The sequence below is a fragment of the Pseudochaenichthys georgianus genome, chromosome 4, assembly GCF_902827115.2.
Source record: "Pseudochaenichthys georgianus chromosome 4, fPseGeo1.2, whole genome shotgun sequence".
Lineage (NCBI taxonomy): Eukaryota > Metazoa > Chordata > Actinopteri > Perciformes > Channichthyidae > Pseudochaenichthys > Pseudochaenichthys georgianus.
In genome coordinates, this window is record NC_047506.1 from 14680876 (window position 1) to 14708343 (window position 27468).

At 39.4% G+C, this 27468-nt stretch overlaps 2 protein-coding genes across 5 annotated transcripts in view; both read right to left on the reverse strand.

Moving 5' to 3' along the window:
• acap2b (ArfGAP with coiled-coil, ankyrin repeat and PH domains 2b) overlaps positions 1-7196 on the reverse strand; it is a 53538-nt gene extending 46342 nt beyond the window's left edge. For both annotated transcript variants that reach the window (XM_071202882.1, XM_034082057.2), the window contains exon 1: positions 6814-7196. In XM_071202882.1, coding sequence (XP_071058983.1) covers positions 6814-6866 — 53 coding nt within the window. In that variant the 5' untranslated portion in view covers positions 6867-7196. The remainder of the gene's footprint in view (positions 1-6813) is intronic.
• An 8845-nt stretch (positions 7197-16041) lies between these two features.
• Positions 16042-27468, reverse strand: part of ppp1r2 (protein phosphatase 1, regulatory (inhibitor) subunit 2) — a 34035-nt gene continuing 22608 nt past the window's right edge. Inside the window, exons 2-7 of one of the 3 annotated variants that reach the window (XR_011643095.1) lie at positions 25632-25739; positions 25095-25178; positions 22996-23105; positions 19448-19645; positions 18350-18474; positions 18161-18246 (exon numbers count right to left, since the gene is read on the reverse strand). Coding sequence is in view for 2 of the 3 variants with exons in the window: in XM_034081244.2 (XP_033937135.1) it covers positions 18152-18246; positions 19448-19645; positions 22996-23105; positions 25095-25178; positions 25632-25739 (595 nt within the window). In the remaining variant the exon portion in view is untranslated. Of the gene's footprint in view, positions 18475-19447; positions 19646-22995; positions 23106-25094; positions 25179-25631; positions 25740-27468 lie in introns of all 3 variants that reach the window. The other 2 variants (XM_034081244.2, XM_034081246.2) reach the window with 2 other exon arrangements.

Genomic DNA, 27468 nt, shown 5'->3' on the forward strand with positions numbered 1-27468 from the left:
TCCAACAGACCTCAGCACTTCAAAGACATAAGCTGACACTCCAACACCATCTGCTCTTCACATATTTTCCTATCCTCCAATGGATATGTCCTGATCATAGACTGTATATATAAAGGTCCTGATGCAGATGTTCAGCAGGGTTGGCTGGTTTGACTGCAATTCGGCTTCCATGGTTCAATAACTGCCTTTTCCTTCTTTTGTCTAAACGTATACATTATTTAATCTAGATAATAATTAACACATTAACCCATAATGAGGATAACTGTCAAAATACATGTACTGCCCCGGTGCTTAATAAAGTAATTGGATGTCAACATTGACTCTAATGCCATATTTCTTTTTCCCTACATAACACAGCTTTAAACTTCAGTTAGCTCAAAGCAGGCTTACTTCTAAATGAGTATAACTAATCCTATTTAGATATTTCTGACAGTTGAAAAGCCCCTCATAACAACTTTCCTTTGATGTTTTCTAATTATATGCCACATTTAGCTACTGCTTAGTGTCCAGTGGTGTTACTTCAACTCTTCATTTCTCTGGAGCTTATGCCTTTAACAATGTTTTAATGTGTAAAAAATATAACAAATGGGTTTAATTGTCATTTCTCATGACTGAGCTAAGTTGTTTCCACTCTACTGAAATGACAGTAGTGTTGGTGGCCAACTATTCAACACTTCTGTTAGTGTGGTGGAAAAGTGAAGAATGGGGTGAGCTTCAGTGCTGTGACGTAGATCCTGTAATTGTTAGAGAGCGGAGCAGTGGTGATGATGTGGAGGGGGGGGGGGGTCCCACTGTGGTAAAAACCCTCCATTAGATGCAGAAGATTCAACAACAACATCAACAAGATGAGGTCATTACCTAAAGATAAACAGTTACACAGGCTCTTGGGAAAGTCTACATGTAATGAGAAAACATTTAGGCCTATCTTGAGTTCACTGCTCATCCTCCGCCCTGCTAGGTATTACATAAGCTCTAGGAAGGAAGCGACAGTCATAACTACAGCATTGACCTAATGTACTGTAACACTGAGGAGTGATAGTCAACAACAGGAGTAACAACCTTTGACAGCAATAAACTGGGGGGGGCAACTAACTGTTATTCGCATTGTCGGCAACCTTTTTCTCAATTAAGTCATTTATTGTTTGGGTTCAAATGTCAGAGGTTGGTGAAAATCTTTGGTGAAAGACTGTAAAGGTGAACATTACCACTTTTAAAGAGTCTGTTTGAATAAGGAAATGCAACTGTCTGTGCCGACACAGCGAGAGCTTTATTAGCTGTCAATTTTGTTTATTAATAACCAATAAAAAAACAAACGGCAACAAATCAACATGCCAACGAGCCTTTGTTCCCCTGTGAAACTAATCGGGGACTATGGCGGTACGATCTCCCTCGTCAGACTCTGGGTTCTGTATCAGAGAGACCACCAGAGATCAGTCTCTACAGCTGCCGTCAGATACTTTAAGGGGAACTGCAACTGGGGCTGTTGGACCAATGACGTCACACCATGGCTCTCTGCTGAGCTCAGAATCAGCAAAACCAATCAGGGTCGAGCTCTCATGTCATCATGATTAAGGAGCTAGTGAAGACAGGGAGAGAAGCTGCTGCTAATTGCAGAAATGAGCTCACTTCTGGGTACTTCATGTCTTGTATTACGTATCAAAACATTAGTCTTATTAAGTTTCTTTTTAAATGTCTTGGTGTGGTGCTTACTTTTGTGGGCTCATTGTGAATCAAATATTGAAACATTTCATCTCCCTGGGCTGGGCAATATTAAGAAAATCTAATTGTGACGATAATGTGGAGTTGATCATTGCTTCTTTCATACAATATTTAAATGTCATGTGAATTGAATGACTAAGCGGGCTAAGGCAAATAATAGAACAGTCTGTTCAATTCAGAAAATGACATAACTTACTATGAAGCATCCTTTAAAGCCAAGAAAAGACAACACTTAATATAACCTTATCCAAAATGTAAGACGATATCTAGTTTTATATCATATTATCCATTTAATATCAATATATAGCCCAAGATTTGATCAACAATTGTTGTTCTTAAAATACAAACAACATATTGCTAACTCAATACATGTTTTGCCTCTTTTTGGATCTTGCAAGAAAGAGAGGCATATTAAAAAATGTAAACTATGTATCCCTACACATGTGGGGAGAAAGCCATGGCCTCTGGAGGGAATGTTCTACTCTCATAGTTGAAGAGGAGCCAGGAAGGAATCTAATGGCGCGTTTCCACTGCAGGCCTCGCTCGGCCTCGCTCGGTTTGGTTAGGCCTTATTAACCTTATCACTTTAATGCTGCGCTTCCATTACAGTTTAGGAACTGGGGTAGTTACTATAGTAACGCAGTGTAGGCGGAGCCGTGACCTCATCTTCAATGAGAGCCCCAGAAAAACAACACAGCCGTTAGCTCTTAGCACTCAGAGCTCACAGCTCCTCATATCTGTTCAGAAACTAGACAAAAGTTAAACAAGTACAAACCACACTGCCTGTGTCATGGCGAATACAGTCGCTGGTTTATTTATGTCTGTAGGCCGTTGTTGTGAGTGTGGACGGTCGGAGCATATATAACGTTAGCTTAGCCAAGCTCCATTTAGAAAACACGCATTTCAAAAGGGTTTTTCGCCTGCCGTCTGTCTGCAGACTTGTCAAAGCATTAATTCATGGTTTTTACTAACCGGCATCAGTATGTTGTTACTTCGGCATCATTTTTGAAACGTGTATTACAATTAAATCACGGTCAAATATGTTCATCTTGTTGTAGTTGTAGCCCCCTTGCCAGCGATTCTCTCTCTCTAGTTTAGCATACTCAGCCCGACTCAGCCTGGTTGTTCCTGGCCCTAGAACCACGATTTAGTCGGGCCAGAAAAAAGGTGAAAAAGTAGCCCCGGGGCAAAACTAGGCCAAGTGGAAGCGCAACCAAAAACGGGCCCCGCACGGCTCGGCACACTTAAAGCGAGCTACCCGCTGCAGTGGAAACGCGCCATAACTCTCAAGTGGAAAGTAGGCTAGCAGGGTTTACTGCCAAAAAGACATGATGTGTTTCACTAGTGCATATCTCCTCCGGGCTGAAAGCGTGGTTTATCACTAAAGACAGCTTCCCAACTTAAATGAGGATGAGAGCAACAACAACAAAAGAAAAGTGGGGTGTGCCAAATTACCACTTGAAAACAACCCTCTCCACATTTGGGGGCTCCATATTCCCTGGCACACATTTAAAAGCAAACACCAAAATGGAAACAGATGTTGAGCAGCTGAGAGCTGCTCCGTGTTTTCATCCATTCTCTCCCCTTATGTCCTCCTCTCCGGCCAAACATAACAATTGGGGGATGGAAAAATAAGAGCGAAACAACGGTGGTCAAGGTTGTAAACGGTGCTGTGAAAATCTCTGATCGGTCCCAACCTGACAGGAGCTACAGGAAACGTTGGCAGATGATTCTGGTAAAGGACAAAGGGCACTCAAAGCTTAGATAAAGACTCCAGGTTGCAGAGGATTATGGGTAGTGGCTTCCCATCACACCAACATGATAAAAGATTGGAGATCCTTCATTTAGATTTGTAAGTGGTGCACAAGTCCAATGAATGTTATATCATTAAAGCTACAAGGCAGAGAATGTGCCCAAGTCTGAATCAGATGACAGGTTTCTCTCTCATGTAACTTGATATGTAGTTTAAACTGAGTTAAAATGCTGTACTGAAGCAGTGTGGTTTGCTGAACCATATTTGCGTAAAATAACCTATATTTGGAGGCTAGAGTCAGACATAGTAACTCTGATACGTACTTGTTCTTTTTGCTTAAGAGGCCTATGATTGCTTTTGTTGGTCACAATTTCACAAGTCCAGTTGGTAATTATGACTTTTAATGTGGTTATTTCATTTGTACAAATTGAACACAAGCCTAATAAACTAAACTAAGACTCCACTCTGGAGCGGGAACGTTTGGACCTCATCCAACAGAGCAGGAAACATTTTACGAGTAGGAAACTGGAGGATGACGGAATACAATTTGCAGACAAAAGATGAGCTACTGTATACCAAGGCTGTAAGAGAAACAAAACATTACCAACTAAAACCTTCCAGCCAATTCCCTGTCAAACCCAAAGATGTTCAGTTTACTACACAAGACTGAGAAATCAAACACTCTGGAAAATGGAGCTAACATGTAAAATATTTGCTTGAAAAATGACTTAAGAAATTAATTGTTTAACAAAATTGTCAATTATGAATTCAATCAACTCAAGAATAATGACCTTAATGTTTCAGCTCTAAATGTTTTAAAACAATCTTTAATATCGGTGTCTTTCTACATACACTTCTCAAAAAGTTGTCTTTATTCATTTAGTTAATTACAAAACCTGCTGAAAAAATTAATAAGAATAATAAAAGGTGCAACAGATTTTAGAGTTGGCCATTGTTGCCTTCCTAAATATGCAAACAATCGGGGTTCAAGTCTTGTTAAAAAACGATTGATTTTCAAAAAGGAAGTATTGTCTGAAGCCTATTATGAAAGGGTATGAACTAAGGACTCATTTGTATTGGTTAAAGGTCTCAGTTTCAGACTGACAATGTATCCTCCACATCACAGCTTTATTTTTGTTTTAACTACATTAAAGATGGGGTAGTGCGCTAGAATTTGAAAATACACAACCGGAACAAATCTGCCACTTCCTTGCAGAGCCCCTCCTCCAACAAACACGAACGTGCACATGACCAATGAGGGCACGAGATAAGTTTGTGCACAGATGGAAGACTGACAGGCAGGTAGGCCGTCCAGTTATTTTAGCCGGGCCGGCTAAAATGATTGGTCGTGCTTTTTACAGTACTACGGCTTCCACAGATGAATTTTTGAATGGATTTTTTGTCAAAGCACTTCAGATATTCATTGCTATCAGGATGTTAAGAGCATTCCATGGAATATAACAACAAGTATATCTCGAGCCGGTTTTTCAAACTTACCTACCCCACCTTTAATGACAAACAACTTTAAACAATCTGCAGTGACTCGTCCTGTTATCAGGAATCCAGCAAAGTGATTATGTAGGAGGAGGAGGATGAGGATGAGGATGAGGATGATGATGAGGATGATGATGATGATGATGATGATGATGATGATGATGATGATGATGATGATGATGATGATGATGATGATGATGATGATACTATAAAGACGATGCTAATACTAGAAAGAAATGCTACACTTTTTACTAGCACTTTAACTGACCTTGAAGCAGGCCGCTTTTGATTGTGTGTTTTTTTAATTGTCTGTAACTGTAAAACTGTGCTGTTACCATTCTTGGGCCAGGACTCTCTTGAAAAAGAGATGTTTAATCTCAATGAAACCTATTCTGGTCAAATAAAGGTAAAATAAATAAAAAAAATACACTGAATATACATGTATAAATGTATAATAATGACTGAGATCGTCATGTCGAAGCAGTCTTCTGAGGGGAGAATGTCACGAGAGTATTATTCAGGCCAAGCAACACAGCTGACTGGGAAGTTTCCCTTTATTCAAACCTCTGAATGTTAACATCTGTTCCTGGTTTTGAGAGAGAGGATGTTGCAGCAACAGCCGAGGGAGCGGAGGGAGGAAGGAGGCGCTTTCTCAAATCTCTGGAAAACGCAAAGTTAGTGAGGAGGAAGTTGAGAGCAAACATCCTATTTTACACCGCTTTTAAACTCGACAAATTGAAGAAAAGTGCAAGAGATGGTGTCAGAAGCGCCGATGTTGCCAGGAATAAATCACACCAACGCCCACCACCGGAGAAAACTGCAGAAGAGATACTTTACAAAAAAATGAAGTCCACTGAGACAAATGCAACATGTGTGATATTGGGCTATATAAATAAACTTTGATTATAAAGTCAAAAGTGTTTTACTGTAGGCTTTAAAGAGTGGCAAATGATGAGTACTGTCACAGTCTGTGACTTTATGCTTTCATTTTCATCCACTGTGTATATCACTCACATCATGCTTTAATGATAAAATGGCTGGGTTCACCTTATAAATGTGACCATTAACTTGTTCGTTTTTTGCAGTATTTTACCTAACAATTGTGAATTTTTCACTTTAAAAAAAACAAAAACCTATAGGATTTAGACTTGTTAAATGATTTCTAATATATACCACCCTCCAAAATCCTTTTATACAGTATAGTTTCGAGGTGTTGGAATATCATATACGGATTATGTTAACTTTGATAGACAATCTTTTCTATCATGGCCCAAACAATTCATTGATTCATCAAAGAAACACCTGACTTGACAATATGTGACATGTGTAAATAAATGTAAGTTGCTATCCTAAAGTCCTGTCCTGCCAATACAAGCTGCCCAGAGTATATGTATTTCCAGTTGAATAAGAAAGTGTGATACAGTGTGATTTGCTGCAAACAATACAACATTAAAGTCTGAGTGGTTCTGGCACAGTCCCATACTGTATGCATGGCATTTTAAACAATGGCAAATTAAGGCTACTGGCACAGACTGTCACTTCCAGCATTCATTTTTAATATTCATTCCTATCCTTACATAATTCATTTACAGAAAACATAAACCAGGACAGCTTGCCACTGCTCCTATGTGCTTGCACCCCGGTCAGAGAGTTTATGTGTGGTTTCCCTCCCCATGCTCCCCGGCTGGCCCCAGCTTTCTTAACAGACAGAAATAGAAAAGTGGCAGCCATCAAACAGCAGGCTAGTTACTGGTGATTAGCTGCAGCTAGCAGGAAGCTAACTGAATACTTTTCCTGTAGGAAAATAAATAAATAACAGGAACTAAAGCCTGGTTGTCAGCACTCACCTGAACCGTGGGGAGTCCTTCAGACATTCCTCGAATTCCACAGTTATCTTCATTTTGCCGCAGTGAGTAAACACGTACACTCTCTGTGATTAAAGACAGTAATCCAGGCTAATTAGCTTGTTGCTAACGTTACTGTACTCCTGACCAGCTGGTTCCTCTCTGTCACTGCTCTGCTAGCCCCAGAGGCTAGCAGCTACGATTAAAAAGTCGCAGCAATGCAACCATAAACGACTGTATGTGAAGGAATGGTTGCCAAAAAAACGCTACAACAAACTATTTGAGACGCAGCGGTCAGTCCTGAGAGCAGAAAGTGTCCTCCGGTAGCTAGGTCATAGCAGCCAGTGTGGGAGAGCAGCTTTTTTTCAACGCAGATACTACTGACTCACACAGATCGTCTATACTGAGACAAGATGCATCACTGCCCAGAGCATGTGTTGCAGGTTGCAAGGGTTTGTTGTTTATTGGGATTTACAGCAAACATTAACAGAGAGAATGATTGATGAGTGATCAATGGTGAAAGAAGTATTCAGCTGCTTTACTGGAGTAAAAGCAGAGGTGGGAACTTTACTCAAGTTGTACAATTTTGAGATACTTGTATGCCTACTTTAAATGTTATCATTTTGTTAGACGCTTTTATCCAAAGCCTACTGTGGACAATCCACACAACTTGGGGTGAAGTGTCTTGCCAAGGGACACAACGACATGCCGATTGCAGTGGGACTCGAATTTGGTAACCCCTGATTAGAAGTCGAGCACTCTTTCCACTGAGCCACAGCCGCCCCATGTTATGTTACTTTGCACTTCTACTCCACTACAACTCCGAGGTAAATCGTGTACTTTAACTCCACTACATTTATTTGTATACATTTAGTTACTTTACAGATTTGTAATAATAATATGAAATATAATCAACACTTCAATAAAACTTTAATTACACCTGGATTAAAATTCCGAAGCTACCCTGCAGCATACAAAGTAATTGATAACACTTTAATGCATCAATAATTTAATTCAATACATATAATATATACATTACCCTGAAATTGACCTATTTGCATAATAAGTACTTTTACTTTTGGTACTTTGTTGATGCTAATACTTTTATTTTACTTGAGTAACATTTTGAATGCAGGACTTTTACTTGTAACAGAGTATTCGTACACTCAAGTAAAATATCTGTGCTTCTCCCACCTCTGAGTAAAAGTAAGAATACATTATTATCAAAATACTTAATTACAAGTAAGTCCTGCATTCAACATCGTACTTAAGTTAAAGTACAAACGTATTATCAGCTGAATGTACTTGAAGTAGGCTATAAAAAGTACAATGAATAATTGTGCAGAAAAGTTGCCTTAATGTGTGGATATAACTATAATTATGTAACATTTCCAGATAACATTGTTGCATCAAGTCGCATTTTACTGTTGTAGAGAAACAAAGTTCTGATCTACACATGGTAGGGATTTACAAGCTAATATTTATTTTAGAAGCTGAGTCTAATATTTCCATACTTACTATATTTCTTTTACCTTCTCTAAGGCTAACAAGATAATGTAGAAACTGCTGTCAGTGACATAAATAGTTTTATAGGAAAATTGAAGTAGGCCTACTTGCAGTGGCGCCTCCAGAAATCTTTCATAGGGGTGGCCAAATGGGGCCACTGAAAATCTTGGGGTGGCCCACCAAAACCAAGAATTTAATTGTTGTAAAAGTATAGACTAGATGAAAACAATGGCAAAGAGAATCACCTACGGTACTGCTATACTTTGGTTTCTTATTTTACATTTTCTGATACTATTCATCTGAAGTGAATATAATACGGATAGTTAACATTTTACTTCAAACAACATTTAAAAGAACCTTGTTTTGTGTTATGTATACATGTGTTGGTGATTTATTGTTTTGTTTTTTATATGCTAGTTGTTCTTTCCTTTTAAAAAGACAAATACAGCTTAATTAAAATAAGTTCCTTTATTGTAAGGCACAAAATGTTCAGCATTCTCAACACATACAATACACAAAGCAACACAACATGTTCTTCAGTTATATTATGTCTCTAGGTTATACATTGTTTTAGACTGAACAAAGCTGTTTGTGTCACACTGGGATCAAAGATGATTGACATGACTTTATTAAATCAACTTTTAAAACATGACTATTTTATTTCAACAGGACCCAAAAACACAAGAGGTATAACATGGTAAATACATACATTATTGACCTTTATAGCAAATTCAAAACATTATAAATGATTCAAAACACCACCTTTTAGTATTAGACAGAAAATAGGTGATGAGACATATTTCTATTTTTTTAGATTAGGCCACTGTGGTGAGGTAATACATATAGCTTGTATTCCATTTGTTTTGAAAATGTATATTTATACTTTATAAACAAACTGGTTACCCTTTTTTAAATTAGCATACAGAACATTATGAAAACAAACTTGACTAATGGTCGGCTCATAACCTCAGAACACAGAAGAGGAAAAACTGCATAGATTCTCGTTTCATTTTGAAGGAGCTGCAGACCTAAAGTGTGTAGAAAAGGTAGTAAGTGTGTTAAAAAGGTCACAATCACATTAATAAAACTGTACTTAGGTTTTAGTTTCACTTTTACAAAACAGAGTTCCACATGTACTTTCTAGCATGTATGGCCATCTCCTCACTAGCCCTATGCTGCCAGCTCTGTCTCTCCTTTACTCATCTTCTTCTTCAAATAAGAAGAGATGTCTGTTGACTTTCTCTTCATTTTCTGCAAATTGACATTACACACAGCCAGGGGCGCCGTAAGGGGGTGAAAAGTTAGGACGATTCTAAGGGCCCGTGACTGACAGGGGCCCCAAAATGTTCAGAACATTAAGAAAAAAAATGTAAGTAACCTTTCATCAATCCTCAATAATTAACATTAATAGAACGTTATATTGATAAATTACTGACTAAATTTACGATTAATTTAACTTATTTTCTTCCAAAAGTGAATTACCCAAAGCCTCTGTACACCCCCTTCTATTTACATGTAATGGTTTGGTCCTGCCTCCAAACGCGGTGCGGCACGCCGGCACAGGCACTTGCAGAGAGTGAAAGCATGTGAGGAGGCAGGGGCGGACCTAGCACATTTGGTGCCCTAGGCGAGCTTCACCACTGCGCCCCCCCCCCCCCCAAAAAAATCAAAACATCTTAACAGTTATACAGTAAAGTAAGGCAAGGCAAGGCAAGTTTATTTATATAGCACCTTTCAACACAAGACAATTCAAAGTGCTTTACAAAAAACGAAAGACATTAAGAAAATGGCATTTAAAATCAATCATTAAAAAGAAAAGATAATAAAAGAAACATTAAAAGATAAAGGTTACAGTGCAGTTTAAGATGTGAATCAATTAAAAGCAGCGACAAAAAGAAAAGTCTTCAGCCTGGATTTAAAAGTAGTCAGAGTTGCAGCGGACCTGCAGGTTTCTGGGAGTTTGTTACAGATAATTGGAGCATAATAACTAAACGCTGCTTTACCATGTTTAGTTCTGTCTCTGGGGACAGAAAGCTGACCAGTCCCTGAAGACCTGAGAGATCTGGATGGTTCATAATTTAGCAGGAGGTCAGACATGTATTTTGGGCCTAAACCATTCAATGCTTTATAAACCAGCAGCAGTATTTTGAAATCTATTCTTTGACACACAGGAAGGCAAGGCAAGGCAAGGCAAGTTTATTTATATAGCACCTTTCAGCACCAGGCAATTCAAGGTGCTTTACAAAAATGAAAGACATTCAGATAAAGGCATTTAAAAACAGTAAAAGATAATAAAAGAAACATTAAAAGAAAAACAAAAAATGAAAGACATTAAGAAAAAATACATGGATAAAAGTTACAGTGCAGTCTAAGATATGAATAGTTCAATTAAAAGCAGCGACACAAAGAAAAGTCTTCTTGCTGGATTTAAAAGTAGTCAGAGTTGCAGCGGACCTGCAGGTTTCTGGGAGTTTGTTCCAGATACTTGGAGCATAATAACTGAACGCTGCTTCTCCAGGTTTAGTTCTGACTCTGGGGACAGGAAGCTGACCAGTCCCTGACGACTTGAGAGTTCTGGATGGTTCATAATTTAGCAGGAGGTCAGAAATGTAATTTGCATAGCTATGGTAACTTATTTTGTTGGAAGCCAGTGTAAAGACTTCAGAACAGGAGTGATGTGATCCACTTTCTTAGTGTTAGTGAGGACTCGAGCAGCGGCGTTCTGAATTAGCTGCAGCTTTCTAATAGATTTTTTAGTGAGACCTGCAAAGACACCATTACAGTAGTCCAGTCTACTGAAGATAAAAGCATGGACAAGTTTTTCCAAATCCTGCTGTGACAGTACTGCACCTTTATTTATTAAAAGCAAGAACAAGAGCTAAGAATAAATGTAAAGTGCACACTAAAGAATTAAAACAACATAGCTAACAAACAATAATAATAACAACAACAATAACAAACAATAAAAGAATGTGCAAATTTGCTTTCAAAGAAAATTAAGAAGAAATGTAAAATATGTTACACATATCAAATAATCAAAATATAATATGCTAAATAAACAAACAAATAAATACAAAACCTTTCACCTTGGCACGTTTCTCTTCTTCTTTTCTTCTGTTTTTATACTGCGCCCCGGGTGGCTTTTGCCTCTTCATAGTTCTCTAACGTTAGTCTTTCTTTCCTCAACGCTTAATTTTATAAACACTTGACCGATACCCATCAATGCACAGCGCTCAAGCATGTTCTGACTGTGAACACCTAAAGCCGAGGCTCTTAGACCGACCGACCGTTTTAGATTTTCATTTCCCCTTATGTTAGAATATTGTTTTTGTATGTAAGAATAATGGTTGCAGATATAGAGGGGTAAAAAAAGTAAAAGTAAAAAAAAAAAAAAAAAAAATGTTTTTGTTTTTTTTTGGGTCCAATTTTTGGCGCCCCCCTCTGGGAGGCGCTCTAGGCAACCACCTATATCGCCTGTAGGAAGCTCCGCCCCTGTGAGGAGGGATGCTAGTACTTAGCCTACATACGTGTGTTGTATCATGTTTCAACGACCAACAAAGTCAGGCTCTAAGAAAAGAAGAGAAAGGAGAGAAAGACAAGAGAGAGGGACTAAAGGGCGACAGTATGTCACACCGTTTTTCACAAGAAAAGGTGGGTGTGGTCCATGAGTGGTGGAAATTAGTCTGTTGGCTAATGTTATGTACTGTTAATATCTTTACAGAAAATGCAGAGGTCTTTAATTTCACTGCTCTTTTAGCTGACATTTAAAGGTATGGTAGGCAATTCACTTCAGATACACTTGTCGTTATATTCCATGGAATGCTCTTAACATCCGATAGCAATGAATATATTAAATGCTTTGACAATAAATACGTACAAAAATGTCATCTGTGGAAGCCGTGGCGCTGTAAAAAGCACGACCAATCATCTGAGCCGGCCCGGCTAAAATAACTGGATGGCCTACCTGCCTGTCAGCCTTCCATAGGGGCTCTGTAAGGAACTCTGAAGGAAGGGGCAGATTTTTTTCGGTTGTGTACTTTCAAATTCTAGCGCTTTGAGCTGGTTTCTCTATTCTTACCTCCCTACCTTTAATAAATGCAGGCATATTTTTAGCGCCTATTCATACTAAATCAGTTGTCCCTCCCCCTGGTGCCAGGTCCAACAGATCCATCTTTAGGCTCAGCAGCCCTGTCCCCCCATAAGGCTGAACCTGAACCATGAACTAAGTTCGCATGAACCTTTGTGGGAAAAGTACCACAGTGTGAACGCGGCTATTGTGTTGAATGCCACATAACATATCTGAAGGGAGACTGGAATACAAAAAATATATATATAACAAAAAGCTAACATCTAATTTAAATTATACATTTCAAACATAGCCAATGATCTATACAAAAAACTGCTTTTAGTCTATTTAGGATGATGGACAGTTTGAAGCATTTAGTGATCAGTCTGAAAACAAAATGTTAATCAGCGACATTTTGGCTATGATATTAATACTAATGTTATTATATTAAAGCAGGGGTGGGGAACCTCCGGCCCCCGGGCCGTATACGGACCGCTAGACCATTTGGTACGGCCCTCGAGGTAATTTATAAACAAAGTGGCCTGTGCCTGGTGGTGGGGCCCAATGTGATATATTTTCAGGGGGCCCAAAATCCCTGGCGGCACCCCTGCACACAGCAGTGATTAAAAGTAGTACGCATTACACCAGCCCAGCATACCGACATCAGCTAACGTTAGCTTAGCAAGCTAAACTAACGCTAACTAGGATAGCCGCCAAAGTGTGTTTACAGACGAATTATACCTGAAGTCAAGCCAGCCTTTACTGAGCCCCGAGCCTGTTTTCCAGGTCTTCCAGCGTTTTTCTCGTTTTAATGCCATTGAACACACATTTTGATCAGTGAGTAATAAGTGAAGCTTCTTTATCTATTTGCAGGAAATATGTCCCTTTTTAAGGACAAAAACACATGTTCAGGTAGATTTTGAAGCATCAGTTTGGAAATGAATTGGGTGTCACTGTCATTTTAAAGAAAAGATAATAAATCCAAATAACAATTAGGAGATAGCCTAACCCAGAAGAAGGATTGGATTTATTTTCTTTGTAGCATCAATCCTGAAGTCAAATGTAATACATTTTAAGGCCTTTTTTAAGACCCTTTCCATACATTTTAAGACCTCATCGCCACTTTGAGTTTTAACCGGTTACATTGGCGACACAAGCACATTTAGTAGTCTATTGATTGTCCTTCCTCCTTATCTTCCAACCATTTGGACGCAAACTTGCATTTCCCCATAACGATGTTGTTTAACAACCGGTGTAAACGGACCTTCGCGCGCTATCAAGCAGTGAGCGCGCGATGTCCTGTTCAGATGACGTCAAATCCAACGGGATGCCATAAATAAACTACAAAGAGTCCTACGCAATGATTCAATTCAGGCAAACTTTAGAACAGGGGTTCCCAACCCTAATAGCTGTGAATTTATCGTAATATTTGCAGAATTATAAATATATAAAAATATTTTATCATAATATTTTCAATAATTTTCGCACCTATACCAGTCATATAATTTCATCCAGTAGCCTAGTTAATCTTTCACTAGAAAACCGTTGAAAATGGCTTTTATGATGTTCCGAGGGATTCGGCGGCTCAGCCTGGTAGCCTATCAGCCTCTCGAGCGCACGAGAAAGTTACCGGTGCGCCAAGTAGGAAGAGGAGCGTACAGGAGACAACCGTTTGATTGCAGACTGTTATGTTTATGGGGAAATTGCAGTGCATACATTATTTGAGATATATTTCAAACTCGGACTTCATTTTAAGGACATGTCGGCCAGGGGTGTAGAGCTATTTGTTTAAGCACCGGATTGGCAAAACAGGAGAGTAAACCATGTCTGCCTTGATCTATGAATTCATGTCCGGGACTCTCACGGTATCTGCTGCCCACAGCTGTTTTATAGAAGGAAAACCTCCTTCAATTCATGAAATGGCTGCAGCATCAGGAGGCAGCGGGACGTATACTCCGCCTCTGAGAAGTGCAGCACCAGCGGGTAAAGATGTTCCTTTTTACGCACCGCCTTCGCTGTGTTTACCTCATAGGTTTACCTTCATCAGAACAGCGAGTGACTGCAGGCTGCTACGTGTTAACCACACACACCTCTACACACATATCGAACTGCCCGATTACTGCTTTAGAATACAACCTCTTTGGACAATACTTATTGAAAACAAGCTACAAAATATAATACCTTGGAAAATTTCGTTTAATACTTTTTAAAGCCTTAATTTTCTCTAAATTGATTTATCAACTTTGAATACTTTTTAAGACCCCTGAGCATATTAATTTAGTTATGTATGACAGCAATATTATGAGCCCCTTTAATGCGTCTATCCTCCGAAACTAGTGATGCCTCTGTGTTTTCTATACGATCTTTGTGTGAGTTGACAGACTCTTCAGGACAACCTCCTGATTTCTACTCCGCCGTGGTTCTCTGTAGCCTTTACTCCACAATCAATGACATTTTATCCTAATTTCTAGACCACTTGCATTGTTTTGTGATTAAATGAAAACTGTAAACCGTCAAGGAGAATCCTTGCAGGAACATAGTCCACAGTTTCATCCTGGAATAATTACTGGAAATCCAACGGGAATGACACATATGTTGTGTAACAGTGCCCACTGGTGGTTTTAGAGGAGTTTTATGTCGCGTGGAAGAAGTACTCGGATCTTATACTTCAGTAAAAGTAGAACTTACAAAGTGTAGGAATACTCTGTTATAAAATTAAAGTATTGCAATCAAATCCTTACTCAAGTAGAAGTACAACAATATTAGCATCAAATATAACTAAAGTACCAAAAGTAAAATTAGTGATTTCAGAATCATAAATATTACATTACATGTTTCTTGTTGGACTCTTTTATCCGAAGCGACTTACATACTCAATACTGTGTGTGGGCAATCACCACAGGAGCAATTTGGGGTGAAGTGTCTTGCCCAGGGACACAACGACATGGTGACTGCAGTGGGGTTTGAACGTGTGCTGCCCTGATCCGAACACCAACACACTAATCCACTGCGCCACTCCATATTATGTTTTAATACAAATAATGATGCATTAAAGTGTTATCAAAGCTAGTAAAGGTGCAGCTAGTTTTAATTACTTTGTATACTGCAGGGTAGCTTGTGTATTTACTCCAGGTTTAACTAAAGTCTTATTTAAGTTTTGTTTTATATTTCACGTCATTAATCCAAATCTGCAAAGTAACTAAAGGTATTAAATAAATGTAGTGGAGTAAAAGTACCGGATTTACTTCTGAACTGAAGAAGTACAAAGCAGTAAAACATTGAAGTATTCAACTAAAGAGAAAGTACCTCAACAAAGTATGTACATGTGTGACTGAGTAAATGCTTTATGTTTGGATGTTTGATTTTATTTCTATTCCTTTAATATATTTTTCTACAAACAAACTAAATGAAGATTAATAATGGAGTATGTTTTCATGTTTTTGTGGGACGTGTACTTTTTTGCATCACTGCTAAAATAGATTATTAGTTACATGGGATAAAACTTTAAAATTCTAAATTGCTCAGCGCATGATCAGTGACGTTTATTTGCAGAAGCTAGAGGCTTTAATCAGACAGACGGTGTCAGAGAAAAATGTTATGCATGTTTCAGGTTTATATAATTCTGACTCCTTAGATCAAACATGAGCCGGAGAATAGAGTTCCTAACAACATTTGTTTAATGATAGGCGACAAAAACAATAACAGAATACACGCAATCTGATGATTAAGGACATGCAAACTGGACATCCAAGTCATTTGTGGGACAGACACACAGTGCTTAACAGTCTGTCATTCTTAGAAAACAAACCAAACAGGGCAGAAGAGGTGCAGTATGAAAAAGCAAGACAGTGAACAAAACAGTGAATCGGAGCATAGCCTGTTATTTTTTACACACATGTACATAAATACATAAGAGGCACATTTGACATTATAACCACCTACAGAGTGATCATGTCAGTCATGATTCGGACGATTTTGTCCTTTTGTCTTGAGCGAGAACCAATCTTCTTTTTATATCTGTTCACCAATTCATAGAACACAATAGAACAGTATCATCAACATCTGTATTTCCACACATATTCCTCTTTTGCTGCAATATTCATGTGATATTTAATTGCTCAGACGAGAGCTGGTTGTTTGGTGGCGATGGCCAAGAGAAAGAGGCTTTAACCTCCGTCATGGAACCAAACCGCCACCTAGAACTTAAATACAAGAACCAAATTCACTGCAAAGAGAAGTTTGCAGAAGTCATACTGTTGGTCTATGATATTTTGTATTTCTATAACACATAGCTCAACACTTTCAGTCACTGTGAAGAATTAAAGGGCCAGAAGAAAATGAAGAGATCACCACACACAGTACTCAGGGTTCCTATATACGTTTCTCTCAAGGCAATCATTCAACTCTGTATAGTCAACTCATCGATGAGTCAAAAACTAAAAAATGCTATTTCGGTTGCACTAGGACCATTGTTCTCTTTCTCAATATTTGTGTCCAATCCAACATTTTTTAAGACTTTCACGACGCTTGTAGGAACCCCTCACATTACAAAATCCACCCCAAATTAGCTTTTAGCGGTTCACGCCACTGTCGACGTCTGCTTTGTTAAAGTCAGTAGCATCACAACGACTCTTCCTTTGACATTCCCAAGCTGCATCACACAGACACTTAAGTAGATCAGACAACAATCAATACAAGTGTGATGAAGTTGGGTGATAAGTTAACACAATCCTGAAGATTAAACTTTCCTAAAAAGCTGTACTCTCACCTGGTCTATGACAAATCAGATACTAGCAACCATTTTAAAGCGATAGCGCTGGTCTCTTCTGTGTCAGATCTACATAAGAGCCTTGTGGCATGGTGACAGACGGCACACTGTTATGGGACTTACACACTGTCCCTCCTACTATTTTAAAGAGATAAAAAGTTATACGTGCCGATTTCACTTATCCTATGACTATGAAAAACTCAGGGAACTAACTAACTGAACAGCTTGAAATGTTAATTATCAGCTTTTCTTTCAATCTAAATTTGGAAAAATCTCATTAAATGTTAAAACCTTTTACCAATACAAAACAAGTTTCTCTTGTAAGAAAACCTGTACTTCAAATTGAAAAGTAGATTTAAAAGACCTATGTTGTGCAGATTCTGTGAGGTATACATGTTTTTGTTGTATTGCCAGATTTGAAATAAGGTTTAATGTGGTGTTCTTTCTCGTAAAGACAGAATGTAATAAGTTCTGGGCAGAAATCAGCATCATGCCAATATAATACTCACAATCAGTGTTTTTTTTTTTTAATGATCTTACGCAAAAAGCCAAACAGCTAACTGTAAGCATCAACATGAGAAACCACAGCACAGGTAAGATGTTTTTTTTGCATTTGGATAATGTAGGCCATATTGTGCTTTTAGAGACATAGCTCTTCAGTGACCTTAACACTTTATTCCAATATGAAGAGCCTACCTGACGTACCAGGTCAGATGAAGGGACAAAAACAAACTTCTCTGGTCATCACCCTGTCCAACTTTTTAAATCACAAAATATACTGAAGGTGGAAAGAAAATGTGTAAAAAAAGTGAAACAAAAATAAGAACCGTCTGAAGTGCACCCAGAATCAGTGCCATGTCTCGGATATCTGTAGTCAGACCGCAGGGTTTCCCCTGGCTTCCTGCAGGGGTGACGCAGAGAGAGCCCTGGTATTCAGCAGTTAGTTTTTTAATGTTTTATTTCTTTTTGATCCTCCTTCCAAGGTCAGAATCACATATCATTCAGTGCGACGACAGTCCAGAGGAGGTAGGAGGGGGGATTCTTGGCAACAGGAGAGGGGGGAGGCAACAGTCTTCTCTTGTGTGTTGTACTGCTTCTGGGAGTTAAAAAGCAGAGAGTTTGAAGGTTATATTGCACAGTTCTAAGGAACAGTAGACAGACAGGTGACCGGGAGGTTGTTGGCTGTTGAGGTTTGTTACATGAGTGGTAAAGCGGTGTCTGCTGTACGGCGCAGCTTTAAAATCAGATCAGCGTCTGTCAGGATCCTGAGCCGACACACGGGGGGGGGGGGGGGGGAACCTCGTCTACGAGTCCAGAGAATCAGCTGGAGAACAAACAGGCAGACAGACGTCAGAATAGCAACATAAATATAATATTTCACAATTATATTTCTTGTCTTTGTACTTTGATCCTCCAAATAAAGTAGCTGGGGGGTGTGGTAAAAGTTCTGATGATTAAAAGTGGGTCACATCTCTTCATGTCTTAGTTTGCAGTATTACAAAGTTGCCCTCAAGTGAGAGTTTTAATACTTTAAAAAAAAATTATTTCTGGGGTTTTTCTTGTTTTGAATTCATTTTCCTACATTGTTTTTCTAACTGAAAACTAGTCACTCTATTTTGAGTTTGACAAAGAACTAATCCTGCACTCAGTCAGTTTTTTTACTTTTAGGTAATGAATTATTAATTTGATCACAACCCACAACAACCACAGTTTAATTTCATGACTTCCACACTGCCGGTGTAGGTACCAGATGTGCACGGCCTACCAGATTAGCACGGGGTACATTACGCTTACTAATGACGTCACGCATTGGCTGTACGGCAACCCAAGAGGACATTTTAAAATTAGAAATCAAATGTGATCATACACCAACGCAGTTTTTAAAGATATACATTTTTCAACATAGAATCATTTACCAAATTACACCATATCCAATCATTTTACGAGTCAGAAAATGCTATCTGTTCATTGCAGTTATTGTTTATTGAATTAGATTACCATGAGCTCAACATAATTATGTAGAGTACAAGTCCACAGCCAAGAACATTTGGCCATGTAAAATGTCCTCTTGGGTTGCCGTACAGCCAATGAGTGACGTCATTAGTATTAAGAGTAACGGACCCCGTGCTGATCTGGTAGGCAGTGCACATCTGGTACCTACACCGGCATGAATTATCCATGAAATCTATTTTTCTTAACCTTTTCACTTCAGCTTCTTTTTAACAGAAGTGTGAACTACACAAATAGGCCCGTTTTACAAATACTAAAAACGACTAAAAAAGTCCAGCTCTCCTTACCTTCCTGTGGCGGGTCCACACTGATCTCCTCCGTCTCCTCCCTCGTCTCCTCCCTTGTCTCCTCTGTGTCATCCGTCATCTCTTCATCTACATCCTCGTCTTCCTCTAGCTCGCTTGCAATGAGCTGCCGGGCCAACTTGATGTTCATGCCCTCATTGTAGTGCATCTTCCTCATCATCACGAAATGCGTCTTTTTGGCTGCAAAGGAAAATAAATGAACTATCCAGAAGCAACAGGTGCATGCAGAATATTTAATTATTCTCAGCATTACTGACACAAATATTGATCACATTTTGGAACACTTGGAAGACGCTCAGTAAAAGTCTTCTCCTGCATTTCTATTGTTTCTGATAAACTTACTCTGAAAGGGGTCAGACTCTAAATGGGACAGTGAGGTAACTTAGGAGCCTTATTTCAAATGTTTGCTGCAACCTGGAGATCGATAGTTATGCACTATAATAAAAAGGAAAAGGAGGTTGTGACAGACTTTATGGCACTACCAGGCTGTGCAGTGAAGCAGCAATAAAGTCTTTTTTGTTTTGGTGAGTGGTTTATTTCATTATGGGCAGCTAAAATGTGATGTCTAATTAAACTTTTTTTTTCTGTACGCAAGAAATCAACTTCAAAAGCAAAGAAAGTATGAACTTTTCTCTTGTTTAATTAATTTGGATATGTTAGATCCAAAACACAGCAGCAAACCTTTAAATGAATCAGCAAGTCTTTATCTGCAGCTCTAATCATCTTAAAACACTCCTAAAAAGGTGGCACAATATGTTTACAACCGTGAGTCCAAAAGTGAGGCCGCAGCTGGATTATTTCGATCCGATTTGCAGTTTCCAGACTGATCACATGATTTCAGATGAATAGTTCAGATATAAATGTGAAACAACAAGCACCTGTTAAAATGCGTGCGTGCGTGTGTGTGTGTGTGCAGCTTAACTGACATCTCTGTATGGCAGGGGTGGGGAACCTTTTTCCTCTCAAGGGCCATTTCAATTTTTTCAACATCCTCCAAGGGCCGTACAAATTATTGACCTCTGCTTAGAAAAACTAAAATCACAGCCCATTCATGTGGCCTTTCTTTCATGCTGTGCAAAGAAAAAGCAACCTCTTAATCCAGATATCTTACCATGACCCGCGCATGCATGCACCGTGGCATGACCACCAAAACAGAAATATATGGACACAAGATATGTGCAAAAGTATTTAGTTTCATATCCATGTGAAGATGATTTAAAGTGGGGGGGGGGGGGAGACCTAACCTCCTCTAGGGGGTCCGGGGGGCATGCTCCCCCAGGAAGATTTTTTTTTTTTTTTTAAATGTTGAAGTTAAAAGCATCAATCTGGTGCACTTTGAGAGCAACATTAGGAGCTCTATGGAAACATCTCTCAACACCCAGATGAAACAGAATTTAGATTTACTTTTTCTTTATGGACATTTTACAAATCACTCCCCTTTCAAACTGTATTCTTGTTTATTAATAACAACTTTTTTTTACTTTCATATAGTATTTTATACCCGTTTACTTTATTATCTTATTTTTTTATTATAATGATCATATAAAGATGTACCTTTACCTCACTGGTTGGAGAAAAAGCTTCTTATATTCGTTAACATAGCTAGCTAACCAGATGCTAATAACAACAAAGTTATTGACTGTATGATCAGTATGACAGTCATGAACAGATCGCCACTGGGCTTTCAACTAAAGACACGGACATGCAAAAACTGCGGCATGTGTACGGCTCCTTATGGGTAGGCTACTGCAATTTTTGGAAGTGCCGGAGCGGTGTTCTGGTGCTCTCCGGCAGAACTGCACCCCTGTCAGACGAGACATATACCACGTGATGACAGTTAGGCTCGTGTTGTGTTCAACAGGGTATATGCAGGAATCCTGAAGTCAAATTGAATACCTTTTAAGACCTTTTTTAAGACCCTTTCCATACATTTTAAGACCTCATCGCAACTTCGAGTTCTAACCGGTTACATTGGCGACACACTTTACCTCACATTTACTATATTGATTGTAAGATAGCACAACTAAACAGAGTGCAGACAGACTACTGAAGCCTCCTCTCCACATGAACTTCATCTCTGTGAAGGTCAGGTTTAATGCAGTATGCTGCTTTGTTGCTTCTGTACTCTGTGCTCTTTCATTCCAGTAAAACTCCTCAGAAACCATTAGAAACCAGTATTTGACCAATAAACAAAACAATTGACAAAACTTTGAACTATGAAATATATTAAACGTTGGTGAACTTCAGCGGGGTAATGCCATATAGGAGCTCCCTCACAAATACCCAGGGGTTAAATTGGGCTGGGGCTGTCCGGGGCTAAGCCCGGCACATAGGACGATGCTCTGACGTCATCACCCTCACACATTTGTCATATGTTTACAAAAAACAATATATATGTTAAGACTTTTCTCGTTCTTAATATAGACTATATTTAGGGTCGATATGTGTTGACCTTACTTTAAAATAGCAGATCTCTGTGACCGGATATAGTTTGGCTTAGACCCCGGCCCCACGAGGACGCATACGCAAAGGCAAAAAAGTCTTCCGTTCACACGCATTCGATTCATTAACGTGTCCGTGCACACTAGACCGCTGGAAATGCTGGAAACGCTGTAGTATATATGCCAGGCCTGTAAGTGGCGCTGCTGCCGCCACAAAATACACCTAAAGCAGCGAAGAAAACCTCAGAGCATGGTTGTCATGGTTGCCCTCCTGTTTATTCTCCGCGGTGGACGGCGTGTTCTCCTGCTGTATATCTCTCAGGTAGTCCACCAGCAGATAAACCCCCCCCCCCCCCCCACAGAGTGGAGCAAGGCAACAAAACTTAAAATAAGAAGCAGCATTTTATGGCACACTATGCATGGGGCCACCTTGAGGGGGTTTCCCGACATGTTGTTTCAGTAAATTAAAGGGTGTTTCATGTTGTCGTTGCTGTGGACCTTCTTAATACCTTGGAAAATGCCGTTTAATACTATTTAATAGCCTTAATTTTCGCTAAATTGATTTATCAACTTTTAATACTTTTTAAGACCCCGTGGACACCCTGTTCAAGGACCCTGACCGTGGCCAGGAAAAACAGGCCCTCGCTTGTTTAATTTTTTTGCGGTCTAGATTCCTTTTCTTTTTTGCGCGTGTTTATAAATTACCTCGAGGGCCGTACCAAATGGTCTCGCGGGCCGTATACGGCCCGGGGGCCGGAGGTTCCCCACCCCTGCTGTATGGGACAGAGAGGTGTGTTTATACATAGAAGGTCAGGGAACAGGCAAACGCATACTGACACGGTGTGTGTGTGTGTTTTGAAAGAGCACACAGAACACTGGAGCCCTTTCCAAAGCGATGTGTCCCCTCCAGCACACTTTGCTCTGCATGGAGTCACCCTCACAGCTGCAGAGGACACTTTCAGGTGGAGTGTAAAAAATAAAAACAGGTGAACTGTGGGACATCCTGATAATCTGACACCGGGACGAGACGCACAAAGGCAGCAATAGGTGTGGATGTGTTTAATTAAAAAAAAAATATTCTATGTTTACCTTGATTTTCTGGAGAAAGCTCCTCTTCCTCCTCCTCGCTGCTCTCTTCATCTTCTTCTTCCTCTTCTTCCTTCATAAAACGAGGCTCTGAGCCCTCGGCAGCTACCAGCCTGGAAAGAACATAAAACACACAGGAAGAATGAATACGTTAATAAGAAATATAAATGAGTTGCTAGTTTGAGTATAGAATCTTAACATGAGACGAACAAAACGTCCTCCTAGTCATTAAAAAAAACGTTTGAAATGGATTTCTATTAACAGAACAAAAAGAGACAGATGGAGAGCTATTGGGCGAGGGGGAGGAGAGAGTAGGCAGAGAGAGAGGGAAGAGATGTGAGCAGGCGTGTGCGAGTACTCAAGCATGAGACAAAAATAACAAGTTACTATCCCCGCCTCTCACGCTCACAAAGAGCTCCGACAGCACAAACTGAATAATGGTTTACGGCTCAGCGGACGCCACTGACTCGGTGCTGCTGCCCCGGGGAAGCTCTACTGTACAACCGCTTTCCCAGAGCGCTCACATTCACCCAGAGAGGAGACAAGTCAATCCCTGCAGTTTCAAAGCACACCAATCATAGTGTCAGATATCCAAGGTGGATAAAGTCAGACAGGAAGTGAGAAGGTGATGCAGTGAATTAGAGAAGAGGGCCTACAAAAAGCATAGCTGGATAAATGATGGATGAGAGAAGAGACTAATAATGGATGTGGTGAAGATTAAACAACAGGACTGAGTAGAGCAGCTGTTGTTCTATCTGGAGTGTTCAGTGTAAAACAATGGAAGGCACTCCGTGTGGAAGGATGCAAAGGCGGCTAATTGACCCGAAAGCTTGGAGCCAATCACTATCCTCCTTGTGCATACACTCTTACTAACTCATCCCATCCCTGCATCTGACCCACAGCAAACACACTCCTCAAGCTGCACCCCCATCCAGAGGACCCTCTGAGGGCCAGAAATACATCTATTAACCAAGGAGGACTTTTCAGGGTGGAGTTGCCACTCAGAGATAATACAGATGTTACTGACATTTAACCGTCTGCTTCTTTTTGTCTCAGATTCTTTTTTATAAAAATGCTGCTCTTCCATTTGCCCTCAAGCTTCAGGAAACCTTTATTCGACCCACAGAGAGGACATTTACAATTATTACAGCAGAAAGACAAAGATAGCTTGATATTCCTCAAGAAGCATGCACAAGAAAAATATGAAAGATGGAAAAACTAGAAATTACACAATTTACAATTTACACATCCACCACCAATACAATTTTTGTTTTTTATTTCCTTCCTCTGTGAATTGCTTTTAAAAAGTCCAAGAGACGACATGTTCACTTCTGTATTCAGATTAGATGATTCATATAGTTTGATTTAAGTCAGTTTTTCAGTTGGAAAAGATGATAATATCTTGGTAATGTTTGGTACTTTGGTAAAGTATTTCAGTACAAGTATTTATATTTACTGTGACAGTCCTAAAGTGGTTGCATAAAAAGTAATGTTTATCAAAAAATTGTATAAATACAAATTGAAAAGACAGCTTGCCCTGTGGAAGCACATAGACGTTTAGTTAGACAAGCAAAACACAAAAGTGTTTGTCATTTCTCTAGATCTGTTGAGCATAAAGTCTGTGGCACCAACACAGGCTGTGAGAGTCAGAGCCATTCCTCACAGCGCATGACGTGTATCCCCTGAAATTCAAGGCTTTTGGGAAACCTCCCTAAACCCATTGTTTGTTGATCAGCAAGTGTAAAAATGAGAACAGTGAATCATAATGCAGTCTGAGGACACGCCACATTTAAATGTAGTTTGGATACTGATGCTGACCTTTAACAAGGTTCAGTTCTCTCTCAAAGGAAGTTTGTCCAGATACATTTAGTAAACCCAGCCTAAAGCATTGTCCAAGACAGAAGCAGTGAAGTCCTGGAGTGAGGGAATGCCTACATATCTCTGCAGAACACAATGAACAACTAAAGAAACATCTAAATGTTAAAATGCAGCAGAGCTGTTACAGTGGCAAACCTAATCATGTTCACTTCCATTGTTTGCTTTCTCCCCTTCACACCACTGCACTAGCTTTGTTCTAGTCTCCCTGCAGTCATATTTCTTACTTTGATGCCAGGTCGTCCGCTGCGAGTCCGCTGTGGCCCTCCGTGTCACTCAGCGCCCCTTCATCCTCGTCTTCCCCCACCATCCTGAAAGAGAGAAATGAACTGAATAAAGATAAGCTCGAAATTAAGCGAGTGAGGAAGGATTAGGAAGGAAAGGAAATGACAAAAACAAACAGCAGCTGATAGGCAAACAGTCAAGTTGGTAGAGAGGATAAAGGAGAGGGCAGAGGTAAGAGTAGACAGGAAGGAAGAGAGTGAGGAGAGAAAGAGGAAAGGTCCGTGACAAGGGTGACCTTCCCTCTGCTGGCATATTGGATCACAAACCTGCTGGCTGATACACACACTGGAGTCTAAACTCTTATTTTTAAATGATCTGGAGTTATTTCTTAGTGTAGAGGAGGTCTTTAAAAACCTCCCAAAAAGGAATGTCTTCAGATAGCTTTTCATTTAAAATGTAATATCAAAAGTATTTTGAAAAATGATTTCAGACCAATTGAATCAAATGTTATAAAAAGGCAAAGACAAAGGGGCTCCGACCTGTTGTAAGGAGTGCTGGGTTCATCGATCTTCATCAGGCCATAGTCTTTGTCGGCCGGGTGGTACGTGGCCAGGATGTTCATCTCGTCCCATTTCTGGGATTTCTTCCTGCAAACGGATCAAAGAAAGTTCAGTGAGAAGAAAACGACGGCTGAATGGAAACGCACTCCATTTGGATCCACTGTTCCCAAGCTACCCACCAACCACACGATGAGTTCAACGCTGTGAATCTCAGTGATCAAGATAATCATTCATATCCTAAAGAGTGTCTTGATACAAGCTGTCTGGTAGACAGAATATAAATAAAGTTGGATTTAAATAAATAGAAATGATCTTCTAGGAAAGAATAGACCTTTTATCCTACATTTATTCAGAAGGGACATATGGTTACATTATTTAAGATACTCAGTTTGCTATTCACTAAAAAGCATCTCCACTAAATAAAATGTGTTCTATATGTGATGAAAACAAAAAGTGTTCTCTTAACAAGTTAGATGAAGTGAAGTTCCAATAGGTTTTCAAGTTTTAAGCATCATTTGATCATCTTTAGGCTTTATATTGTAAATCAGTCATTTTGGCCAGGACTTGTGCTGACTGCTAACACCAGATTTAATCTAGGCCTGAACAAGTGCATATTAGGGCTGTACCCAAATATCCGAATATTCGTTCGTTGGCCAACTATTCGGTTTCAATTTCATTATTCGGATATTCGTTTTTTAATTTTTTTTCCTAAATGTATGCTATCAATAAAGGCGAATTGCCATATTCTTATACTATATTTATACTTTTGAATTGCACTGTTAAAATGCCGAAATATATACAATCTCAGCCTGGGCTCCTGACATCGCTTTCACTCAGTCACGCTTCACCTGAACACAAAATGCCGAAGACTTCAGCTGTGTGGGACCATTTTAAATTGGACGACGATAAGAAGAAGGCAGTGTGCAAAATATACGACAAGAAACTGGCCTACCATGGTGGCACAACAACTCTGAAAAGTCACCTGGATGCTGTAAGTAGTAGCCTAGCTTAGCTGTTGTCAAGTTGCCATGATGAAGCTGCTTTATCCGCCGTTTAAACAGTAACGTTACACATGATAAAAACGTGCACTTACTTTGCTTGGAAATAAATATAAATCTTATAAGTATAAATCGTAATAGTAAGCTCTTTCTGCGCTTCTGCTTAACAGTGTGTTGTCAGGTGTCTCGGATTCGGAGCGTGTTATGAAACCTTTTGGAAAATGTGTTTTTATAAAAAAATAAATAAATAATTCTCTCCGTTCCAAATATTCGCTGCTGATTACTACCAAATATCCGGAGCCCGAAAAATGGTATTCGGGACAGCCCTAGTGCATATTTAGACAACAAACACAAAAGCTCAGAAATGTCATTGGCACAGTTTTAGTGACTTCCAACTTCCAGAGGGTGACATAGTCTTTGCTTTGTCAGGCTGATCAACGGTGAGTTATTGAGGTCAAATGTTAAACAACAGTCTCACTTGATATGATTGCTTTTCTGGAGTTGATTTGGTTCCGCCTCTTTGAACAAACCGGGACCTAATCCACCAAATGATCCAATCCTCATCTGGCGAATAATGCTGTCACCTCTTCTTGCACCACCAGGGCTTTTTATTCAAAATGACTCTAATCCTCGCTACTCTTTGACATCATGCAGGAAATAAACAGAAACAATGTCTAACTCAGCAGCGAATAGAAGTTTTTCTCAAGAGGATAAAGAGAGAATACCTGCCATAACAGTACAAGAGGAAAATATTGATTTGCCCTTACAGAAGAAATTCAACATTCAACAAGCGTTTTGTTAAACTGTTTATTTTTTTA